Below are 22576 nucleotides of genomic sequence, written 5' to 3' on the forward strand. Positions count from 1 at the left end.
CATTTACAATGGCGTTTTGAGTCCTAATCCTTTCTTCCAACATCTTAACTGTCCCTTTCCCTTAATCAATATCCTGTTTCTTTCTCCTAAATTTGAAAATCATCTAAAATGTCATATTATGTTCTGTTTTCCATTTCCACATGTCTTGAAATGTCTCATCCTGTTGGAGGAACATTCTCATGAGTTCTGTTAGGGATACCAATATCCTAATTAATTATGAGCTTATACAAAACCAATGTGATCTACTTGTATTTATGAATATAAATTTGAAAGATATAGTATGCTATTATCTCTATTATAGGATTGAGGGGTGTGAAGTTAACAAAATTGAATGGTAGATTGGAAAGTCAAACTTGAATTCTTATTTTATAATCGTGATATTAAGCCACATGTAAAGTTTAACAATTTTAAAACCTTTCTGCTTACGCTTCCCTTCCTGAGCCATAGTCAGTTAATGCTTAGGACTGGATACAATGTGGAAGTAATTCTGAGGATCCCAACTGACAACATTATGCATCTACTGCTATGGGATCATCATTATAGTAAATTTGTTCTCAAAACTGGCATCTTTTTTTCTAATTTAGGGTAGAAATTTAACATCTGGAGAGGTTGGATTTTTTCCGAGTGATGCTGTCAAGCCTTGCCCATGTGTGAGTATTTTATTTCTTTCTACTTAGTTTTTTGATGCTATAATGAATTGTCAAGAAAGTACAAAGGATACTGGTCTGGCCCCTCATTAATTCTATTAATATTTTCTTATTAATAACATATTCCAAGATTATGATGATTCCATTGTCAGGAAATATTTTTAAATGTTAAGGGAGGGGGCTTCCCTGGTGGCGCAGTGGTTGGGAGTCCGCCTGCCGATGCAGGGGACACGGGTTCGTGCCCCGGTCCGGGAAGATCCCACATGCCAAGGAGCAGCTGGGTCCGTGAGCCATGGCTGCTGAGCCTGCGCGTCCGGAGCCTGTGCTCCGCAACGGGAGAGACCACAACAGTGAGAGGCCCGCTACTGCAAAATAAAACAATGTTAAGGGAATACATGCAACAGGAAAATTTTACTTAGTATAATTTACAAAATTAACATTTTTATAAGGTTTTAGAAGGAATAAACTAAAGCTACTGATCAGATGTATTGTACAAACTTCCCTTTTCTCTCTGAGGTAAGAATGGTATGGTCTAATATATTTCCAGTCACTTTGGGTTACAGAGAGATTGCACTTCAAGTAGTGTGTTTGAAAGCCTGCTAGAAAGCATGAACATCCACAGATTCTTCAGTCAAATCTCTTAATATATTTTTCTGTGCTTTAGTTTGTCATAACTGTTTATTTAGTGTCGTAATGACATTTTCTGAAAACATCAAACACGTTAGGCAGATACAAGAATGAATATTCAAATATTATTATGGATGAATATAACAAAATATACTCTCTGGTGCTTTATGAAATTTATAAATTTCTGTTTAGGGTGATGTTATTTTATCATCGTAATTTGGTGTTTGGGGTAGATTTTTCTGTGACACTTTTCAAGTTCTTAACTCTAATTAAAGGAAATTATTTTACTAATACAATGGAGTTATTGGTTTGTGGGGAAAAAAACCTTCTTGAACTATTTTGCTTGCCTTATTTCAGTCCTTCCCAGTTTTCTAAACTGAACATTCTTTTTAATATTATAAATGGGAATGTCTGCCATCCTTAACCTCAGATGTAGTCTGAAGAATAATTTACTCCACTCATTCAAGCTTAATTAATTTCAAAAGCAAAGGGAATCAAAAAAAAAAAAAGCTCTTGCTATTTCTGTTGGTTCTATGATCTAATGCCACATATATTCAGGTTATGTTGTAATCTTGAAAACAATTATTGAAATTTCATACCACTCTCATTTAATTAGATAAGCAAAAATGATTCTTTAGCTAGTTTTCTGTCATTTATATGAATAAGATTAAGGCTTCCTATGCTTAAAGAACTGATATTTATATGTAGGCACATAGCAGAAAATTAACATTAAGATTTTGGGAACCTAGCACAGGGAGCTCAGCTTGGTGTTCTGTGATGACCTAGATGGGTGGGATGGGGGGGTAGGGGAGGGAGGCCCAAAAGTGAGGGGATATATGTATACATATATATGTATACATATAGCTGATTCACTTCATTGTACAGCAAAAATTAACAACACTGTAAAGCAATTATACTCCAATAAAAAAAAACTATTAAGCATTTCATATACCATGTACTGTTTTTTTTTCACAGCTCCTTGAATATAGCATAGAATGAGCATTTGAAGTTTTATTTTAGGAATAGTATGGCACATAGTAGGTATTTAATAAATTTTTGTTGTATGACTGAACAAAGAAGTGAAAAAGCAAACAAAAGTTCCTAACTAAATGTAGGTAATTAACAATGGCAGATATTAATTAAATCAGCTTATAGGATAATACTGAATGATATTTTGTAATCTGGTTAGTTACTAGAAAAAGAAATGTGCTTACAGTTTTAGCTAATAAAGAGTTGTAGAGGAACACATAATTATGGGTAGGACTACCAACTAAATATGATTGTTTTTATAGCTTAAAGTTAATAAATAGCTATTAAATTTTTACTGCTTTATTTAATGAAATTATAGATTCATTTGTTGGCTGTAGGTTAAGTTAGGTGAATGAAGCTAAGCAGAAGGAGGAAAAACACAGGAGACAATTTCATTTCTGGCAATATGATTACTGGAGAGAAAGCCTAGAGCTAAAGCATAGTGCAAACTTGGATGTCTCTCTGTGAATCACAGAGCCCTCAGTGAGTGAACAAGAAGAAAACTATCCCACAGGAGAAGATATGCCTATCTTTGTCTTGGATCTTGGTGGGGAACAGAAAAAAAAGTCTCTCTCCCCTAAGAATTCTTAACTTTAGATCCAAAAACCACCCACATGGGGGGTTGGAATTCATACTAGCTTTGTGACCTAAATACTACTAAGCTAGAAACATAGTAGAACATACATATCAATAATTACCTTAAACATAAATGAATTAAATGTTGCAAACAAAAGACACAGACTGGCTGAATGGATACAGAAACAAGATCCATATATATGCTGTCTACAATAGAACCACTTCAGATCTACGGGACACATACAGACTGAAAATAAGGGGACTGAAAAAGGTATTTCATGAAAATGGAAATCAAAAGAAAGCTGGAGTAGCAATACTCATATAAAACAAAATAGACTTTAAAATAAAGACTATTACAAGAGACAAAGAAGGACACTACATAATGAGAAAGGATCAATCCAAGAAGAAGATATAACAATTATAAATATATATATATACCTAAATATATGAGGCAAATATTAATAGCTATAAAAGGAGAAGTCAACAGTGACACAATAATAGGGGAGGACTTTAACACCCCACTTTCGACAGTGGACAGATCATTCAGACAGAAAATCAATAAGGAAACACAGGTCTTAAATGACACATTAGACCAGATGGACTTAATTGATATTTATAGCGCATTCCATCCAAAAGCAGCAGAATACACATTCTTCTCAAGTGCACATGGAACATTCTCCAGGATTGATCACCTGCTGGGCCACAAAGTGAGCCTCAGTAAATTTAAGAAAATTGAAATCACATCAAGCATCTTTTCCAACCACAACACTATGAGATTAGAAATCAACTACAAGGATAAAAACTAAAAACCCACGAACATGTGGAAGCTAAACAATATGCTACTAAACAACCAATGGATCACTGAAGAAATCAGAGAGGAAATCAAAAAATACCAAGAGACAGATAAAAATGAAAGCACGATGATCCAAAACCTATGGGACACAGCAAAAGCAGTTCTAAGAGGAAAGTTTATAGCAATACAGTCTTACCTCAGGAAACAAGAAAAATCTCAAATAAACACACTAAGCTTACACCTACAGCAACTAGAGAGAGAAGAACAAACAAAACCCAAAGTTCATAGAAGGAAAGAAATCCTAAAGATCAGAGCAGAAATAAATGCAATAGAGATAAAAAACAATAGTAAAGATCAATGAAGCTATAAGCTGATTCTGTGAAAAGCTAAACAAAATAGATAAACCTTTAGCAAGACTCATCAAGAAAAAAAGGGAAGGGGCTCAGATCAATAAAATTACAAATGAAAAAGAAGTTACAACTGACACCACAGAAATACAAAGCATCATGAGAGACTACTATAAGCAACTATATGCCAATAAAATTGATAATCTAGAAGAAATGGACAAATCCTTAGAAAGCTACAATCTCCCAAGACTGAACCACAAGGAAATAGAAAATATGAAAGGACCAGTGTGGATGCCTTCTATGTAATAAAGGCCATATGTGACAGCTAGCATCATTACTCAATGAGGAAAAGCTGAAAGCATTCCCTCTAAGATAAGGAACAAGACAAGGATATCCACTCTTGCCACTTTTATTCAACATAGTTTTGGAAATCCTAGCCACAGCAATGAGAGAGGAAAAATAAAATGAATCCAAATTGGAAAGGAAGAAGTAAAACTGTCACCGTTTGCAGATGGCATCATACTATACATGGAAAATCCTAAAGGTGCTACCAGAGAATTACTAGAACTCATCAATGAATTCAGTAAAGTTGCAGGATACAAAATTAATACACAGAAATCTGTTGCATTTCTATACACTAACAACAAAAGATCAGAAAAAGAAATTAAAGAAACAATGCCATTTACCATCGCATCAAAAATAATAAAATACCTAGGAATAAACCTACCTAAGGAGACAAAAGACGTGTACTCTGAAAACTATAAGACACTGATGAAAGAAATCAAAGATGACACAGATGGAGAGACATACCATGTTCTTGGATTGGAAGAATCAATATTGTCAAAATGACTATACTACCCAAGGCAATCTACAGATTCAGTGCAATTCCTATCAAATTACCAATGGCATTTTTCACAGAACTAGAACAAAATTTTTTTTAATTTTAATGGAGATACAAAAGACCCCAAATAGACAAAGCAATCTTGAGAAGAAAAACGGAACTGGAAGAATCAGGCTCCCTAACTTCAGGCTATACTATAAAGCTACAGTCATCAAAAGAGTATGGTACTAGCACAAAAACAGAAATATAGATCAATGGAATAGTATAGAAAGCCCAGAAGTAAACCCACATTCCTATGGTCAATTAGTCTATGACAAAGGAGGTAAGACCATAGAGTGGAGAAAAGACAGTCTTCAATAAATGGTGCTGGGATAACTGGACAGCTACATGTAAAAGAATGAAATCAGAACATTCTTTAACACCATTTACAAAAATAAACTCAAAATGCATCAAATATCTAAATGTAATACTGGATAGTATAAAACTCTTAGAGGAAAATACAGGCAGAACACTCTTTGACATAAATTGCAGCAATATCTTTTTCAATCCATCTTTTAGAGTAATAGAAATAAAAATAAACAAATGTGACCTAGTTAAACTCAAAATCTTCTACACAGCAAAGGAAACCATAAGCAAAACAAAAAGACAACCCACAGAATGGGAGAAAATATTTGCAAATGATGCAACTGATAAGGGATTAGTCTCCAAAATAAACACTTTTGCAGCTCAATAAAAAAAAACAAAACACCCAATCAAAAAATGGGCAGAAGACCTAAATAGACATTTCTCCAAAGAAGATGCACAGATGGCCAAGAGGTACATCCAAAGATGCTCAACATCAGTAATTATTAGAGAAATGTAAATCAAAACTACAATGAGACATCACCTCACACCAGTCAGAATGGCCATCATCAAAAAGTCTACAAACAATAAATGCTGGAAGGGGTGTGGAGAAAAGTGAACCCTCCTACACTCTTGGTGGGAATGTAAATTGGTACAGCCACTATGGAGAACAGTATGGAGGTTCCTTAAAAAGCTAGAAATAGAGCTACCATATGATCCAGCAATCCCACTCCTGAGCACATATCCAGAGAAAACCATGGTTCAAAGGATACATGCACCCCAATATTTATTGTTGCAATATTTACAATAGCTAAGACATGGAGGTAACCTAAATGTCCACTGACAGATGAATGGATAAAGAAGATGTGGTATATATATACAATGGAATATTACTCAGCCATTAAAAACAATGAAATAATGCCATTTGCAGCAACATGGATGGACCTGGAGATTATCATACTAAGTGAAGTAAGACAGAGAAAGACAAATATTATATGATATCGCTTATATGTGGAATCTAAAAAAATGATACAAATGAACTTATTTACAAAACAGAAACAGTCTCACAGAGGTAGAGGATGAATTTATGGTTACCGGGGGGAGCGGTGCGGGAGAGGCATAGATTGAGAGTTTGGAATTGACATTTACACACTGCTATATTTAAAACAGAAAACCAACATTGACCTACTGTATAACATAGGGAACTCTGCTCAACATTCTGTAATAACCTAAATGGGGAAAGAACTTGTATATGTATATGATGTATATGTATATGTATAACTGAATCACTCTGCTGTATACCTGAAACTAATGTAACATTGCTAGTCAGCAATACTCCAATATAAAATAAAATTTTTAAAAAGAAACATAATATAAAATGATGCCACATTGATTGTGTTCCCAGTGCAAGTACAGATTCTCTCTAGATTGGCGCCTCAAAGGATTTCTACTGATAAAGTCCCAGGGATTATAAATTCACAATTTAGAATAATTATATTTATGAGGAAACAAACCCACCTTAAGCAAAAGTCAGCAGAGACAATAAAATGCAGAACTAGACCCACAAAGACAACAGGTAGTGGAATTATCAGATACTAAGTTCAAAATTGTATGTTTAATATGGTTGAAGAAATAAAAGGGGGAATAAAAGTCTAAAAGGAAAACAAGTCACTCTTGTTTGGGCATATTTCAAAAAGAATCAGATATAGCAATTGAAGTGAGGAACAATGGAAACATTACATGATGTATGAGACCCAGCTGGGCAGAAAATTGGAAGAAAAATATGAATAAATTTTTCAGTGAATAGTCCAGAAAGATTGAGAGATAGAGAATGTAAGAGAATGGACTGATAAAGTTCAAATACATCTATTGAGAGAGAGAATATAGATAATTGTGGGAAAGTAATGTTCAAATGATGGCTGAGAATTTTCCAGAATTTATGATAAAACTAATCTTAATAGTCAAGAAGAGTATATTAAACTTAATCAATACCTAGATACATTTTAGTGAAACTGCAGAACATCAAAGACAAAGAGAAAATATTAAAACCAACCTGAGAGAAAATACAGATTACCTATAAACGGTTGATGATTAGACATATAGCTAACAACAGCAACAATGGAAACAATAGGAGTTTCCACTTCTGGTCATTGTCAAGTAGCTCCTATTGGACCAAGCCTCCCACAGAAAATAACTACAAACTCTGGACAAAATATTTTTTACAAAAACAACTATCTGAACATACTGGCTAGGAGAGGACTTGACACTCAGAAGAAGGATGATACTAGGTGAATTTCCTGGCTTTAAAGCTAGCTTAAGGACAAACACTGGGCTGCACCATGCAGGGTGGCTGAAATTCAGACAGAAACCTCACAGTATTACTGGCTTGAAGGGCAGAATATGGAGTTTGAAGCAAACACAATCTGGAAAGGGAGATAAGAAATCTCAGAAAGGAAAGAAGAGTGAGGGAGAACCTCAAATTCTGTGTATAAACATTGCCTCAGTCTCTGAGTGGTGCAGACTTCAAGTAGCTCAGCTTAGGCTAAAAGAACTTAACGAAGTATTCAGTTGCCCCTTACCACAAGGAAGACAGAGTTTGCAGTTGGAGTTCAAACAAGTTAACTGCCTGCTCTAAGAAAAACCACACTCTTTGTAGGAGCATAACTGAATCCAGGGCCTCTACAGCATATCATTCAAATCGTCCAAGAGGCCATCTAAAATCACTCAGTATACAAAGAAACAGGAAAACGTGAACCACACTCAAAAGAAAAGACAATTAAAGGATAACAACCCTCAGATGTCCCAAATGATAGAATTTGCAAGAAAGGATTTTTAAAGTAGCTATTATAACTGTGCTCAAGGACATAAATAAAGGAAAATACAGTTGACCCTTGAAACATGCAGGGATTAGGGTGCTGACCCTCCAAGCAGTGGAAGATTCACCTATAACTTATAGTTGCCCTCTATATTCACAGTTCCTCCGTATCTGTGGTTTCACATTCATAGATTCAATCAAATGCAGATTGTGTAATATTGTAGTATTTACTATTGAAAAAAATCCATGTATAAGTGCACCCATGCAATTCAAACCCGTTTTGTTCAAGGGTTAACTGTATTTTTATAATGAATGGACAGGAAACCTCAGCAGAGAAATAAGAACTATAAAAAAGAACTGAATGGGAATTCTATACAATGAAATTTCAATATTTGAAGCAGTAAGAATAATATACTCAAAGTTTTGAAAGAAAATTAGAAATATATCTTTCCTCAATGAGGATGAAATAATGACATTTCTAGCCTAACAAACACAGAAAGTTCACTTCTGTCTCATCTAGCTTTTATAAAATGTACTTGGGAAGAAGCATATATCTTATATTTAATTTTATATGAATGCTATATCCCCAATGAAATTTTTTAAAAACGCTACATCCACAGCAGAAGTTTTAACAATGTAAACAGCCTATGATGAAGGCAGAAAAAGGCATTAGGGAAAAATTGTCAATGATGAGAACAAAATTGTTTATAGCCTTATATATGAGATATTCCTCTAGACGAGTGCCTAAAGTACACATGATAGAAATGGGGAGGGCTCATGTCAGATGGAAAAGGACAGGATCCTACTCTGATGATGGGGGTCACAGCTGAGAAGACAGTCCTGGCTCATCACGCATCAGAATGTACCAAAGAGAGAAAAAGCTTCAGAAGGACACATTCAGATGGAACAGCCTCAATCTCTGTTCTACTTTAGAATTTTATGTCACTCTTCACTTTTGTGGATCCTTCCCAGCTGAGACAATCCAGTCAAAATATGTTGAAGCTCTTTACCTGCTCTGTCCTCTTTCTCTTTTTGTTGTCTTTCTCCAGGAAGAGAGAGATAGGTTTAGGAATAAGCATACATTTGAAGAATACAGAGAGGTAGAGGGAAGGAGGAAAACACTTTTTTCCCCATCAGATTTCTGAGGCCATGTATATTTTACTAAAAGGGAAACTGTTGAAGATTGATTTCTATTTGCGAAAACAAAATGGTATAAGAAAATATTCGCAGGAGTCGAATGGTATAATTTACTTTCAATATGTTATCTGTGTATCAGGATTTTACACAGTGGTGAAATTGAAAATGTGATCCATAGGATAAAATATTTAAATATTAGTAACTTTAGAGATGTTCTGACCAGAAGGATAGTTTTTTACAAATAATTCTTAACCTGGAAGGTCAAAATAGTAACAGCCCATTATGAAAATGGACATAGCTAGAGATATATTCACATTAAACAGACCTCAGTTACAAGTGAGGGTAACAGTATTTTTAATCACGCAGTATTAAAAGGCCCAGGAATAACATGGAATGTATACATCAAAGATTCAGGTGATTCATGAAAATTACACAGTATGAATTGTATTTGTTGTTTTATGAATATTGGTGTGCCTTCTTTGGCTTTGCTCATTTTCTAATTGCAATCAGCAACTAGAAGTTTTCTTTTTCTTTCTTTATTTTCATAGAAAATAAAGTTTTTCTCTTTTGTAAAGCTCCATAGGAGAAAAGGGGAAAATGAGTATTTCCTATGACTTTTTCATAAATAAACGGTTTTCCAGTTGGTAGACTTCTAAATCAGAGTTTAAAATTTGTGATACACAATAAGAGTCTATATCGGGTGTATATTGTTTATTTTGCCTGTTTTCCCTGTGTATTGGGAAAGCAGTGTGCTATTTGGTTTTCCTAACATTTTCATTTTAATTTTCTATGATAGGATTAAACTGCCTTGATAATAAATACCAAAAGATTCCAATTCATATTTTTCCTGTTATCTCTTCCTTTAGAGGTACAGTGGCAGTAAAATGAATGAAAGAATTAAAGTGAAATGAATTATTTTCTACTTATCTGACATATACTATGATTCGCTCTGTATAATATTGCCAATGGATAATTCTAGGACTGTGCTACCTAGGGTTTTATAGAGCTGAGTCAGCTGAACTGAATTAATGATTGATTTCTAAAAGCTTCCCGTAAGTAAACTTAATCTATTTTTGCCTTTTTACATCCTAGGTGCCCAAACCAGTAGATTATTCTTGCCAACCCTGGTAAGTATTAAAAATGTTTATGTAGCTGAGTTGAAATACCATACCCTTAGCTCGAGGACGCCTTAAATGAGCGAGTAGTAAACTACATTCCATTTCCATTTGTCCTGGCTAAAGCTGTTTTCAGATGCAACAAAACACCATAATGAATTTATATATTGCTGACCTTTCCATATCTTTATCAGAGAGTGGTGCATGTGTGTGTACAAGCACATGTACTTGGCTGTAAATCCAAAGTTTATACCATCCACAGAGAGGAATGGGACATGGGCAAATATGTATATTGTATTTTAGAAGAGAAAATTTCATGAAGTTGAGAAAAAAGGTATGATTCCATTTTCTGAAACTAAAATTTAACCCAGAAAGGACAGTAGATCCTAAAAATACATTTTATAACACATAATATTGGAGGAGCAAGATGTGTCCAAGTCTAAAGTTTTAGGTCTCTGTGGAGCTCACATAACACTTGGAGGTTAGCAGTATCACTAACAGAAACAAGGAAGCAGTAGATAATGATTATTATTTTTTAGACATTATGAGTTTAAGGGGAAATGATATCCTCAACTGGAAAAACTATTCAGAATCTAGAATAGTTACAATCATTATATGATAATAACTAACATATTCTGGGTATTTAGTATGTACTTAGTATTTTACACATTTTGTTTTGTTTTTCCAACATCTGTATAAGGAAGGTTATTTTTATTATTTTTACAGATGAGGAAACAAAGGTTAAGGCCAACCAGCTAGTAAATGGTACAGCCAGGATTCCAAGTTATGCTGTCTGTACATTGGCACACCACCTGTTAAAGTACAAAACATGGGCATATTTACTTATTGATATTTGCTTCCTGAATTTTGAGTTTGGCTCCTCTTAAAATGACTGCATCTATTTTTACTTTCTTGATATTGAAATATATGTATACAAACTAGATATCAGGATATGTATATAAATGAGATATTCTGAGAGTATATAGTACTAGTTCAGTTTGTAGGTGTAGCTAACACCTGAGTTCTTTGATATTTTAAATTCTGATCATTTTCTGTTATATAACCAAAGCATGAAAAATGCCAGGTTACTGTAGGAATATATTGTCCATAGTATGAGATCCTCTCCTCAGCAGTCTTGCTCTCCCTCCCCAGCAATTTCTGCCTTCTGTGGTCATTGTCTGCTTTCTCTGACATCCGTCTCTGGGCTTTAGCACTGAGCTTGCTGGAGAAATTGTAGCAGGTCTGTAATGGAACTGGAAATCTTTGCTACATGTTTACCTGGTTTAAGATAAATTTGAGGTCTTACTTTTCGTGGAATTAAAGACTGTAATCCTGACAAATTAAGTTTGGAGAATAGAGCTGATAGCATGGATAATCAAACTGAAAAACATCAAGAACTGGTGAAATCATGAGAGTGTGATGATAGTTTCCTTCTCTTTTCTTTTACTATTTTTCATGTAAGTAGGCATAATAGTTACAAGAGTAATGATTTTAGAGAAATACTAAAGCCACAAACTAGATGGATTTTTTTTTAATTGGAGTATAACTGCTTTACCATGTTGTGTTAGTTTCTGGTGTACAATGAAGTGAATCAGCTATATGCATACCTATATCTCCTCCCTCTTGGACCTCCCTCCCATCTCCCCCAATCCCACCCATCTAGGTCATCACAAAGCACCAAGCTGAGCTCCCTGAGCTGTACCACAGGTTCCCACTAGCTATGTATTTTACACATGGTAGTGTATTTATGTCAAACCTAATTGCCCAATTCATCCCCCCCTCCCCTTCCCCCTGTGTCCACATGTCTGTTCTCTACGTCTCTGATGGATTTTATGAAATAAACCAATCAGGTACCTGGGCACAGGAGATTTGTTTTTGAACCCTTTGTTTTAAAATGTACCCTTGCCAATATGTAAAATTCTATTGAATATATGCCCAGTTAGAAAAGTATTGTTCCTACTGATAAAAAAAAAATCAAGATGTTCAGATGAGGGAAGACCCTTGAAAACAGTAAGAAATAGATAATAGTATAATTTCATAATTACTTTTTCTTCTTTTCTGAGCAACTTGGACAATTTCTTCACACTAAGCAGGCAGTTTCATGTGAAATGACTTCTGCTAAGGAACAAAATGATCAGAAAATGAAATCTTCAATTTTTTTAGAAATACTAAACTGTTTAGAGAAAAATTACACTGTGGTTCTCAAGTCATTAAGAAAGTGAATAACACCAACTGTATGGTGTATTTATTATTTCCACATTTTAAAACAAGTTGTTCCCATAAGGTAAACTTTATCTCTTTCATAGGCCGTGAAATAAAACAATTCAAGATGATTATCTTCAACAATCTATGTTTTGGGGTGTCATGAAGGCAGGGATGAGGCATGGGGCTTAAATCTGGGGAACTGTCTGAAAATCCTTATGAAGAAAAGGATACAGAGGCCAAGGAACCTACCTCATCCTCCAAGTAGTCAGGCAACTTACCTTTCCCTACCTTAGCAGGAGACATAAGTTAGAAGGTATATTACATGGGAAAATTGAGCCATATGGGGCCTAGACTTGGAAAGAGCAGGACCAGCAGAGATTGGGAGAGCTGTCATACTGAAACCAGATGGGTCAAATTAAGGAAAGTCAATATACAGACTGATGATGATTCCCAGTTCCTTTGTGTAGCTCAGTTTCAGTACTGTGACAGCTGTGTCTCACACACATGGACTACTCTCTTCTTGCATCCAGATAGGAATTTGGAAGATTTTTCTCTAAAGAAACAGAATAGACTCAGAAAATCTAAAATCCAGCCCCATCATAAGGTTCTTGCCAAACGATCAGGTTCCCACCCAGTGAGCCTCCCTTGCTTCCTCCACACAGAGCTTCCAGTCAGTTCTTGGCTTGGATGCCCTTCCTCTTAAATATAAGCAGACAACAAGGAGTAACCAGGCATTTGAGAAAAGGCTTGAAGTGAAGAACAAATAAATGGGAAAAAGAAACTTGGAAGAATTACAGACATTAGAATAGGCAGAAGAAAGAAGCCTTAAAGTTATATTCTCAGAATTAAGAGATAACAATGTATCCATAGAAGTGAGCTGGATGTTTTATAAAAGCAACAATCAGATAATAAGAAAGAGCTCTTCTAGTTAAGTATTGAATACAGAAACTGGAAAATAAAGTTGAGTAAATCCTTCAGAAAATCAAAGAGAGATAATATGAGAGAAAAGATAGAGTAGGGGGCTTCCCTGGTGGCGCAGTGATTGAGAATCTGCCTGCCAATGCAGGGGACACGGGTTCGAGCCCTGGTCTGGGAGGATCCCACATGCCACGGAGCAACTAGGCCCGTGAGCCACAACTACTGAGCCTGCACGTCTGGAGCCTGTGCTCCGCAACAAGAAAGGCCGCGATAGTGAGAGGCCCACGCACCGCGATGAAGAGTGGCCCCCGCTTGCCGCAACTAGAGAAAGCCCTTGTACAGAAATGAAAACCCAACACAGCCAAAAATAAATAAATAAATAAATTTAATAAAATTTAAAAAAAAGATAGAGTAGACAAGTGACCTGAGAAGTCCAGCCTTCACTTACTAGAACTCCAGAAAGGGAAACTGAGAACAACAATTATCAAAAAAAGAAAATTTTTTTAGAACTGAAGGGTATATGGCTCCAAATCAAAGATGCTACCAAGGGCCAAGGACAATATTGAACCTTTAGTACAGCACATAACTGAAAGGCATATTAACATAAAAGTTTGCTACATAGAGAAAACAAAACATCTGAGAGTTTCCAGGGAGAAAAAAAATCAGATTACATACAAAGACTTGGAAATCAGCATGGCACTGAATTGGATGTTAGAACAGTAGAGCGATGCCTTACAATTTGAGAAGCAAATAATTTCTCACCTATAATTCTATATCCAGCCAAACTGTGAACTAAGGATTATTAAGTAAAATAAAAATATGTTCATAGATGTGAGGCCTTCTGAGTATTACATCCCATGCATTCATTTATAGGAATCTGAAGGATGAGCTAGTAAGCCAAAAAAGAGGGAATCTAGGAAATGGGAGCAAAGGGATGTCCAGGACTACAGTAATTCAGCAGGCTTAGAGAGCAAGCAGTGGTGATTAGACCAAGAGGGTGGAGAGCTTGCTTGGGAAAGATGAATGTCTCCCCATAGAAAAAATTATTAGGTACAGTACATGGTGTTGAAAAGGTATCACTGAGGGGTTTATAATCCTCTTGGAGAATTTGGAAAAAATCTGTGGTAGAGACAAAGAAACTTGAGCAAAACAAAAACTTGAGGACTTTTTTTTTTTGCGGTACGCGGGCCTCTCACTGCTGCGGCCTCTCCTGTTGCGCAGCACAGGCTCCAGACACGCAGGCTCAGTGGCCACAGCTCACGGGCCCAGCCGCTTCGCAGCATGCAGGATCCTCCCGGACCGGGGCACAAACCCATGTCCCCTGCATCGGCAGGCGGTCTCTCAACCACTGTGCCACCAGGGAAGCCTGAGGACTTGTTTTTTGATGTCAGATGTTCTTCGAATGTGACAACATGACACAACTGGGTAAGATGATGGCTTAGCTTTGGAGAGGTTACACAAAGAATGAGGTGCAGCACTATGAAGGCATGAGCATAAGTGGAGAAACAGTGATTTTCCATCCTGACATCTAAAATTGATAAAGACCCAGAAGGAGAAGAGAGGGAGAAAGGGCCTGAGAAAATAATATTTGAAGAGATTATAGCTGAAATCTTCCCTAACATGAGAAAGGAAACAATCAATCAAATCCAGGAAGCACAGAGAGTCCCATACAAGATAAACCCAAGGAGGTACATGCCAAGACACAAAGTAATCAAACTGACAGAAATTAAAGACAAAGAAAAAATATTAAATGCAACAAATAACATACAAGGGAACCCTGATATGGTTATCAGCTGATTTTTAAGCAGAAACTCTGCAGGCCAGAAGGGAGTGGCACAGTACATTTAACATGATGCAAGGGAAAAACCTAAAACCAAGAGTACTCTACCCAGCAAGGCTCCCATTCAGGTTTGATGGAGAAATCAAAAGTTTTACAGATAAGCAAAAGCTAAGAGAATTCAGCACCACCAGACCAACTTTGCAAAAAACGCCAAAAGAACTTCTCTCTAAAGAAAAGGCCACAACTAAAATCAAGAAAATTATGAATGGGAAAGCTCACCAGTAAAGGCAAACATAAAGTAAAGGTAGGAAGTCATCCATGCACAAATATGATATCAGAACCAGCAATAATGAGAAGAGGAGAGTACAAATGCAGGATATTGGACATGCATTTAAAATTAAGAGATCAACAACTTAAAACAATCTTGTATATATATAGACTGCTACATCAAAACCTCACGGGAGATATATAATGAGAGGAGACAAGATGACAGGGTAGAAGGTCACATGCTCACCCCTTCTTATGGAAACACCAGAATCACAACTAACGACTGAAAAACCACCAACAAAAAAACGCTGGAACCTACCAAAAAAGATATTCTACATCCAAAGACAAAGAAGAAGCCACAACAAGACAGTAGGAAGGGCACAATCGCAATAAAATCAAATCCATACATACCAGGTGGCCAACTCACTAACTGGAAGACAATTATACCACAGAAGTTCTCCCACAAGAGTGAAAGTTCTGAGCCCCACATTAGGCTCCCCAGCTTGGAGGTGTGGCAACAGGAGAGGGAGCCCCCAGAGAATCTGTCTTTGAAGGCCAGCAGGATTTGATCACAGCATTCCACAGGACTGGGGGAAACAGAAACCCCACTCTTGGTGAGTGCACACAGGATCTCATGTGCACCAGGACCCAGGGAAAAAAGTGGTAACCTCATAAGAGACTGAGCCAGACATACCTGCTAGTATTAGAGGGTCTCCTGTGAAGGCAGGGGTGGCTCTGGCTCACTGTAGGGACAAGGACACTGGTTTGACAAACTCATTGGCATGAGCCCTCTTGAAGGCCGCCATTATCTCACCAAGACCTGGCCCCACCCAACAATCTGTAGTCTCCAGTGCTGGGATACCTCAGGCCAAACAACCAACAGGGCGGGAACACAGCTCCATCCATTAGCAGACAAGCTGCTTAAAGTCTTCCTGAATAAACAGCTGCCCAGTAAACACACGCCCTGACATGGCCCTGCCCACCAAAGGGAGAAGACCCAGCTCCACCCACCAGAAGGCATGTACCAGTCCCTCCCACCAGGAAGCCCGCACAAGCCTCTTAGACAGCCTCATCCACCAGAGGGCAGACAGCAGAAGAACTACAACCCTGCAGACTGCAGAACAGAAACCACAATCACAGAAAGTTAGACAAAATGAGACAGCAGAGGAATATGTCCCAGATGAAGGAACAAGATAAAACCCCAGAAGAACTAAGTAAAATGGAAATAGACAATCCACCTGAAAAAGAATTCAGAGTAATGATAGTAAAGATGATCCAAGAGCTTGGAAAAAGAATGGAGGCACAGATTGAGAAGATACAAGAAATGCTTAATAAAGACCCAGAAGAACTAAAGAACAAACAGATGAACAATACAATAACTGAAATGAAAAAATAAACTAGAAGGAATCAGTAGCAGAATAACTGAGGCAGAAGAATGGATAAGTGACCTGGAAGACAGAATGGTGGGAATCATTGCCATGGAACAGAATAAAGAAAAAAGTATGAAAATAAATGAGGACAGTCTACAAGACCTTAGGGACAACATTAAATACACCAACATTCACACTATAGGGGTCCCAGAAGGAGAGAAGAGAAAGGATCTGAGAAAATATTTGAAGAGATAATAGCTGAAAACTTCCTTAACATGGGAAAGGAAACAGTCACCCAAGTCCAGGAAGCACAAAGAGTCCCAGGCAGGATAAACCCAAGGAGGAACACACCAAGCCACATAGTAATCAAATTGATGAAAATTAAAGATAGAGAAAAAAATATTAACAGCAACTAGGGAAGAGCAACAAATAACATACAAGGGAACTCCCATATGGTTATCAGCTGATTTTTCAGCAGAAACTCTGCAGGCCAGAAGGGAGTTTCATGATATATTTAAAGTGATAAAGGGGAAGAACCTACAACCAAGAATATTCTACCCAGCAAGGCTTTCATTCAGGTTTGACAGAGAAATCAAGAGTTTTACATACAAGCAAAAGCCAAGAGAACTCAGCACTACCAGACCAGCTTTGCAACAAATGCCAAAGGAACTTCTCTAGGCAGAAGAGGCCACAACTAGAATCAAGAAAATTACAAATGTAAAATCTCATCAGTGAAGGCAAACATACAGTAAAGGTAGGAAATCATTTCCACACAAATATGATATCAAAACCAGCAACCGTGAGTGGAGGAGAGCACAAATGCAGAATACTGAAAATGCATTTGAAATTAAAAGACCAACAACTTAAAACAATCTTGTGTATATATAGACTGCTATATCAAAACCTCATGGTAGCTGCACAAACCAAAAATCTACAATAGATACACACACAAAAAAGAAAAAGGAATCCAAACACAACACTAAATTTGGTCATCAAATCACAAGAGAACAAAAGAGGAAGGGAAGAAAAAACACCAACAAAAGCAAATCCAAAACAATTACCAAAATGGCAATAAGAACATACATATTGATAATTATCTCAAACATAAACAGATTAAATGCAACAGTCAAAAGACACAGACTAGCTGAATGGATACAAAAACAAGACCCATATATATGGTGTCTACAAGAGACCCACTTCTGATCTAGGGACACATACAGACTGAAGTGAGAAAATGGAAAAAGATATATCCATGCAAATGAAAACAAAAAGAAAGATGCAGTAGCAATGCTACAGATCTAGGGACACATACTGACTGAAAGTAAGGTATGTAAAAAATTCTATTCCATGTGAATGGAAATGAAAAGAAAGCTGGAGTAACAATACCCATGTCAGACAAAATAGACTTTAAAATAAAGACTATTACAAGAAACAGAGAAGGGCACTACATAATGATCAAGGGATCAATCCAAGAAGAAGATATAACAATTGTAAATATACATGCACCCAACATAGGAGCACCTCAATATATGAAGCAAATACTAACAGCCATAAAAGGAGAAACTGACAATAACACAGTAATAGTGGGGGACTTTAACACCCCGCTTTCATCAATGGACAGATCATCCAGACAGAAAATCAATAAGGAAACACAGGCATTAAATGACATATTAGACCAGGTGGACTTAATTGATATTTACAGAGCATTCCATCCAAAAGCAGCAGAATACACATGCTTCTCAAGTGCACATGGAACATTCTCCAGGACTGATCCCCTGCTGGGCCACAAAGCGAGCCTCAGTAAATTTAAGAAAATTGAAATCACATCAAGCATCTTTTCCAACCACAATGCTATGAGACTAGAAATCAACTACAAGGAAAAAAACTGTAAAAAAAAAACACAAACACACATGGAAGCTAAACAATATGCTACTAAACAACCAATGGATCACTGAAGAAATCAAAGAGGAAATCAAAAGATACCAAGAGACAGATAAAAATGAAAGCACAATGATCCAAAACCTATGGGACACAGCAAAAGCAGTTCTAAGAGGGAAGTTTGTAGATACACAGCCTTACCTCAGGAAACAAGAAAAATCTCAAAGAAACACCCTAAGCTTACACCTAGAGCAACTAGAGAGAGAAGAACAAACAAAACCCAAAGTCAGTAGAATGAAAGAAATCATAAAGATCTGAGCAGAAATAAATGAAATAGAGATGAAGAAAATAGAAAAGATAAATGAAACTGTAAGCTGGTTCTTTGAAAAGATAAACAAAATTGACAAAACTTTAGCCAGACTCATCAAGAAAAAGAGGGAGAGGGCTCAAATCAATACAATTAGAAATGAAAAAGAAGTTACAACTGACAACACAGAAATACAAAGGATCATAAGAGAGTACTACAAGCAACTACATGCCAATAACATGGACAACCTAGAAGAAATGGACAAATTCTCAGAAAGGTACAATCTCCCAAGACTGAACCAGGAAGAAATAGAAAACATGAAAAGAAATTGAAACTGATTAAAAGACTCCCAGCAAACAAAAGTCCAGAACAAGATTGCTGCACAGGCAAATTCTATCAAACATTTAGAGAAGAGTTAACACCTATACTTCTCACACTCTTCCAGAAAGTCACAGAGGATGGAACACTCCCAAATGCATTCTATGAGGCCAGCATCACCCCAATACCAAAATCAGACAAAGATACCACAAAAAAAGAAAATTACAGGCCAATATCACTGATGGACATAGACACAAAAATCCTCAACAAAATACTAGCAATCTGAAACCAACAATATATTAAATGTGATCATACACTGTAATCAAGTGAGATTTATCCCAGGGATGCAAGGAATTTTCAGTATTTGCAAATCAATCAATGTGATGCACCACATCAACAAATTGAAGAATAAAAACCATATGATCATCTAAATAGATACAGGAAAAGCTTTTGACAAAATTCAACACCCATTTATGATAAAAGCTCTCCAGAAAGTGGGACCTAAATAGTCATTTCTTCAAAGAAGAGATAAAGATGGCCAAGAGGTACATGAAAAGATGCTCAACATCACTAATTATTAGAGAAATGCAAATCAAAACTACAATGATATATCACCTCACACCAGTCATTATGGGCAACATCGAAAAGTCTACGAACAATAAATGCTGGAGAGGGTGTGGAGAAAAGGGAACCCTCCTACACTGTTGGTGGGGATGTAAATTGGTACAGCCACTATAGAGAACAGTATGGAGGTTCCTTAAAAAACTAAAAACAGAGCTACCATATGATCCAACAATCCCACTACTGGGAGTAGATCCGGAGAAAAACATGGTTTGAAAAAAAGTTTCAGGATACAAAGTTAATACACAGAAATCTCTTGCATTTCTATATACTAACAACGAAAGATAAGAAAGAGAAATTAAAGAAACAATCCCATTTACCATCACATGAAAAAGAATAAAATACCCAGGAATAAACCTACCAAAGGAGGCAAAAGACTTGTACTTCAAAAACTATGATGCTGATGAAAAAAATCATAGATGACACAAACAGATGGAAACATATACCATGTTCTTGGACGGGAAGAATCAATGTTGTCAAAATGACTGTACTACCAAAGGCAATCTGCAGATTCAATGCAATCTCTATCAAATTACCAATGGCATTTTTCACAGAATTAGAACAAAAAATTTTACAATTTGTGTGGGAACACAAAAGGCCCCAAATAGCCAAAGCAATCCTGAGAAAGAAAAACGGAGCTGGAGGAATCAGACTCCCCGACTTCAGACTATACTACAAATCTACAATCATCAAAACAGTATGGTACTGGCACATAAACAGAAATATAGATCAATGGAACAGGATTGAAAGCCCAGAAATAAACCCACAGACCTATGGTCAATTAATCTATGACAAAGGAGGAATTTCCCTGGAAGTCCAGTGGGTAAGACACCATGCTTTCACTGCAAGGAGCATAGGTTTGATCTCTGGTCAGGGAACTAAGATCCCACATGTTGCACAGTGCAACCAAAATATTTAGAAAAAAAATTTTTTTAAATCTATGACAAAGAAGGGAAGAACGTACAATGGAGATAAGACAGTCTCTTCAGTAAGTGATGCTGGGAAAACTGGACAGCTACATGTAAAAGAATGAAATTAGAACATTCTCTAATACCATACACAAAAATAAACTCAAAATGGATTAAAGACCTAAAGGTAAGCCCAGACACTATCAAAACTCTTAGAGGAAAACATAGGCAGAACACTCTGACATAAATCTCAGCAATATCTTTTTGCATTCACCTCCTAGAGTAATGAAAATAAAAGCGAAAATAAACAAATGGGACCTAATTAAACTTAAAAGCTTCTGCACAGGAAAGGAAACCATTAAAATAAATCAAAACGACAACCCACAGAATGGGAGAAAATATTTGCAAACAAAGTGACCGACAAGGGATTAATCTCCAAAATATGTAAACAGCTCAAGCAGCTCTATGTCAAAAAAAACAAACAAAAAAAAAGTCCCAATCGAAAAATGGGCAGAAGACCTAAATAAACATTTCTCCAAAGAAGACATACAGTTGGCCAAAAGGCATATGAAAAGATGCTCAACATCACTAATTATCAGAGAAATGCTAATCAAAACTCCAATGAGGTATCACCTCACACTGGTCAAAAAGTCCACAAACAATAAATGCTGGAGGGGGTGTGGAGAAATGTGAACCCTTCTACACTATTGATGGAATGTAAATTGGCACTACCACTATGGAAAACAGTATGGAGGTTCCTTAAATAACTAAAAATAGAACTACCATATGATCCAGCAATCCCATTCCTGGGCACATATCCAGAGAAAACATGGTTTGAAAGGATACATGCTTCCCTAATGTTCATTGCAGCACTATCTACAATAGCCAAGACATGGAAGCAACCTAAACGTCTAGGGACAGAGGAATGGGTAAAGAAGATGTGGTACATACAGACAATGGAAAATATTACTCAGCCATAAAAAAAATGAAATAATGCCTTTTGCAGCAACATGCATGGACCTAGAGATTGTCATACTAAGTGAAGTAAGTCATATAAAGACATGATATCACTGCCTGCCATGATATCGGCAGGCAGACTCTCAACCACTGCGCCACCAGGGTAGCCCTGGAATCTAATTTTAAACAATGATACAAATAAATTTATTTACAAAACAGAAATGGACTTTGGGATATTGAAAACTAACTTACAGTTACCAAAGGGGAAACGTTGTGGGGAGGGATAAATCAGGAACTTGGGATGAACATTCACACACTACTATATATAAGATAGATAACCAACAAGGACATACTTTATAGGACAGGGAACTCTACTCCATATTCTATGATAACCTATAAGAGAAAAGAATCCAAAAAAGAATGAATATATGTATATGTTTAACTGAATCTGGTTGAGAGTCCGCCTGCCAATGCAGGGGACACGGGTTCGTGCCCCGGTCTGGGAAGATCCCACATGCTGTGGAGCAGCTGGGCCCATGAGCCATGGCCGCTGAGCCTGCGCGTCCGGAGCCTGTGCTCCGCAATGGGAGAGGCCACAACAGTGAGAGGCCCGCGTACCGCAAAAAAAAAAAAAAAAAAAAAAAAAATTAAAAATAAAATTGATAAATTGTACTTTAATCATGTTATTTAAAAATATGCAAGTAGATATTAAAAAATAACAAGGAAAAATAGGTGAAATACTTGAAATGGGACTTGAGGTAGAATCTGATAAGATGGG

At 36.6% G+C, this 22576-nt stretch overlaps 1 protein-coding gene across 1 annotated transcript in view; it reads left to right on the forward strand.

Annotated features, from left to right (window-relative positions):
* Positions 1-584: 584 nt before the first annotated feature.
* LOC112408000 (guanine nucleotide exchange factor VAV3) overlaps positions 585-22576 on the forward strand; it is a gene marked incomplete at its 5' end in the record, with an annotated part of 52782 nt that continues 30790 nt past the window's right edge. Inside the window, 2 exons of the mRNA XM_024757497.1 lie at positions 585-650; positions 10247-10281. Of these exons, the coding sequence (XP_024613265.1) occupies positions 585-650; positions 10247-10281 (101 nt within the window). The remainder of the gene's footprint in view (positions 651-10246; positions 10282-22576) is intronic.

This window comes from Neophocaena asiaeorientalis, unplaced genomic scaffold (genome assembly GCF_003031525.2).
Source record: "Neophocaena asiaeorientalis asiaeorientalis breed wild unplaced genomic scaffold, Neophocaena_asiaeorientalis_V1.1 scaffold1037, whole genome shotgun sequence".
Taxonomy (NCBI): Eukaryota; Metazoa; Chordata; class Mammalia; order Artiodactyla; family Phocoenidae; genus Neophocaena; species Neophocaena asiaeorientalis.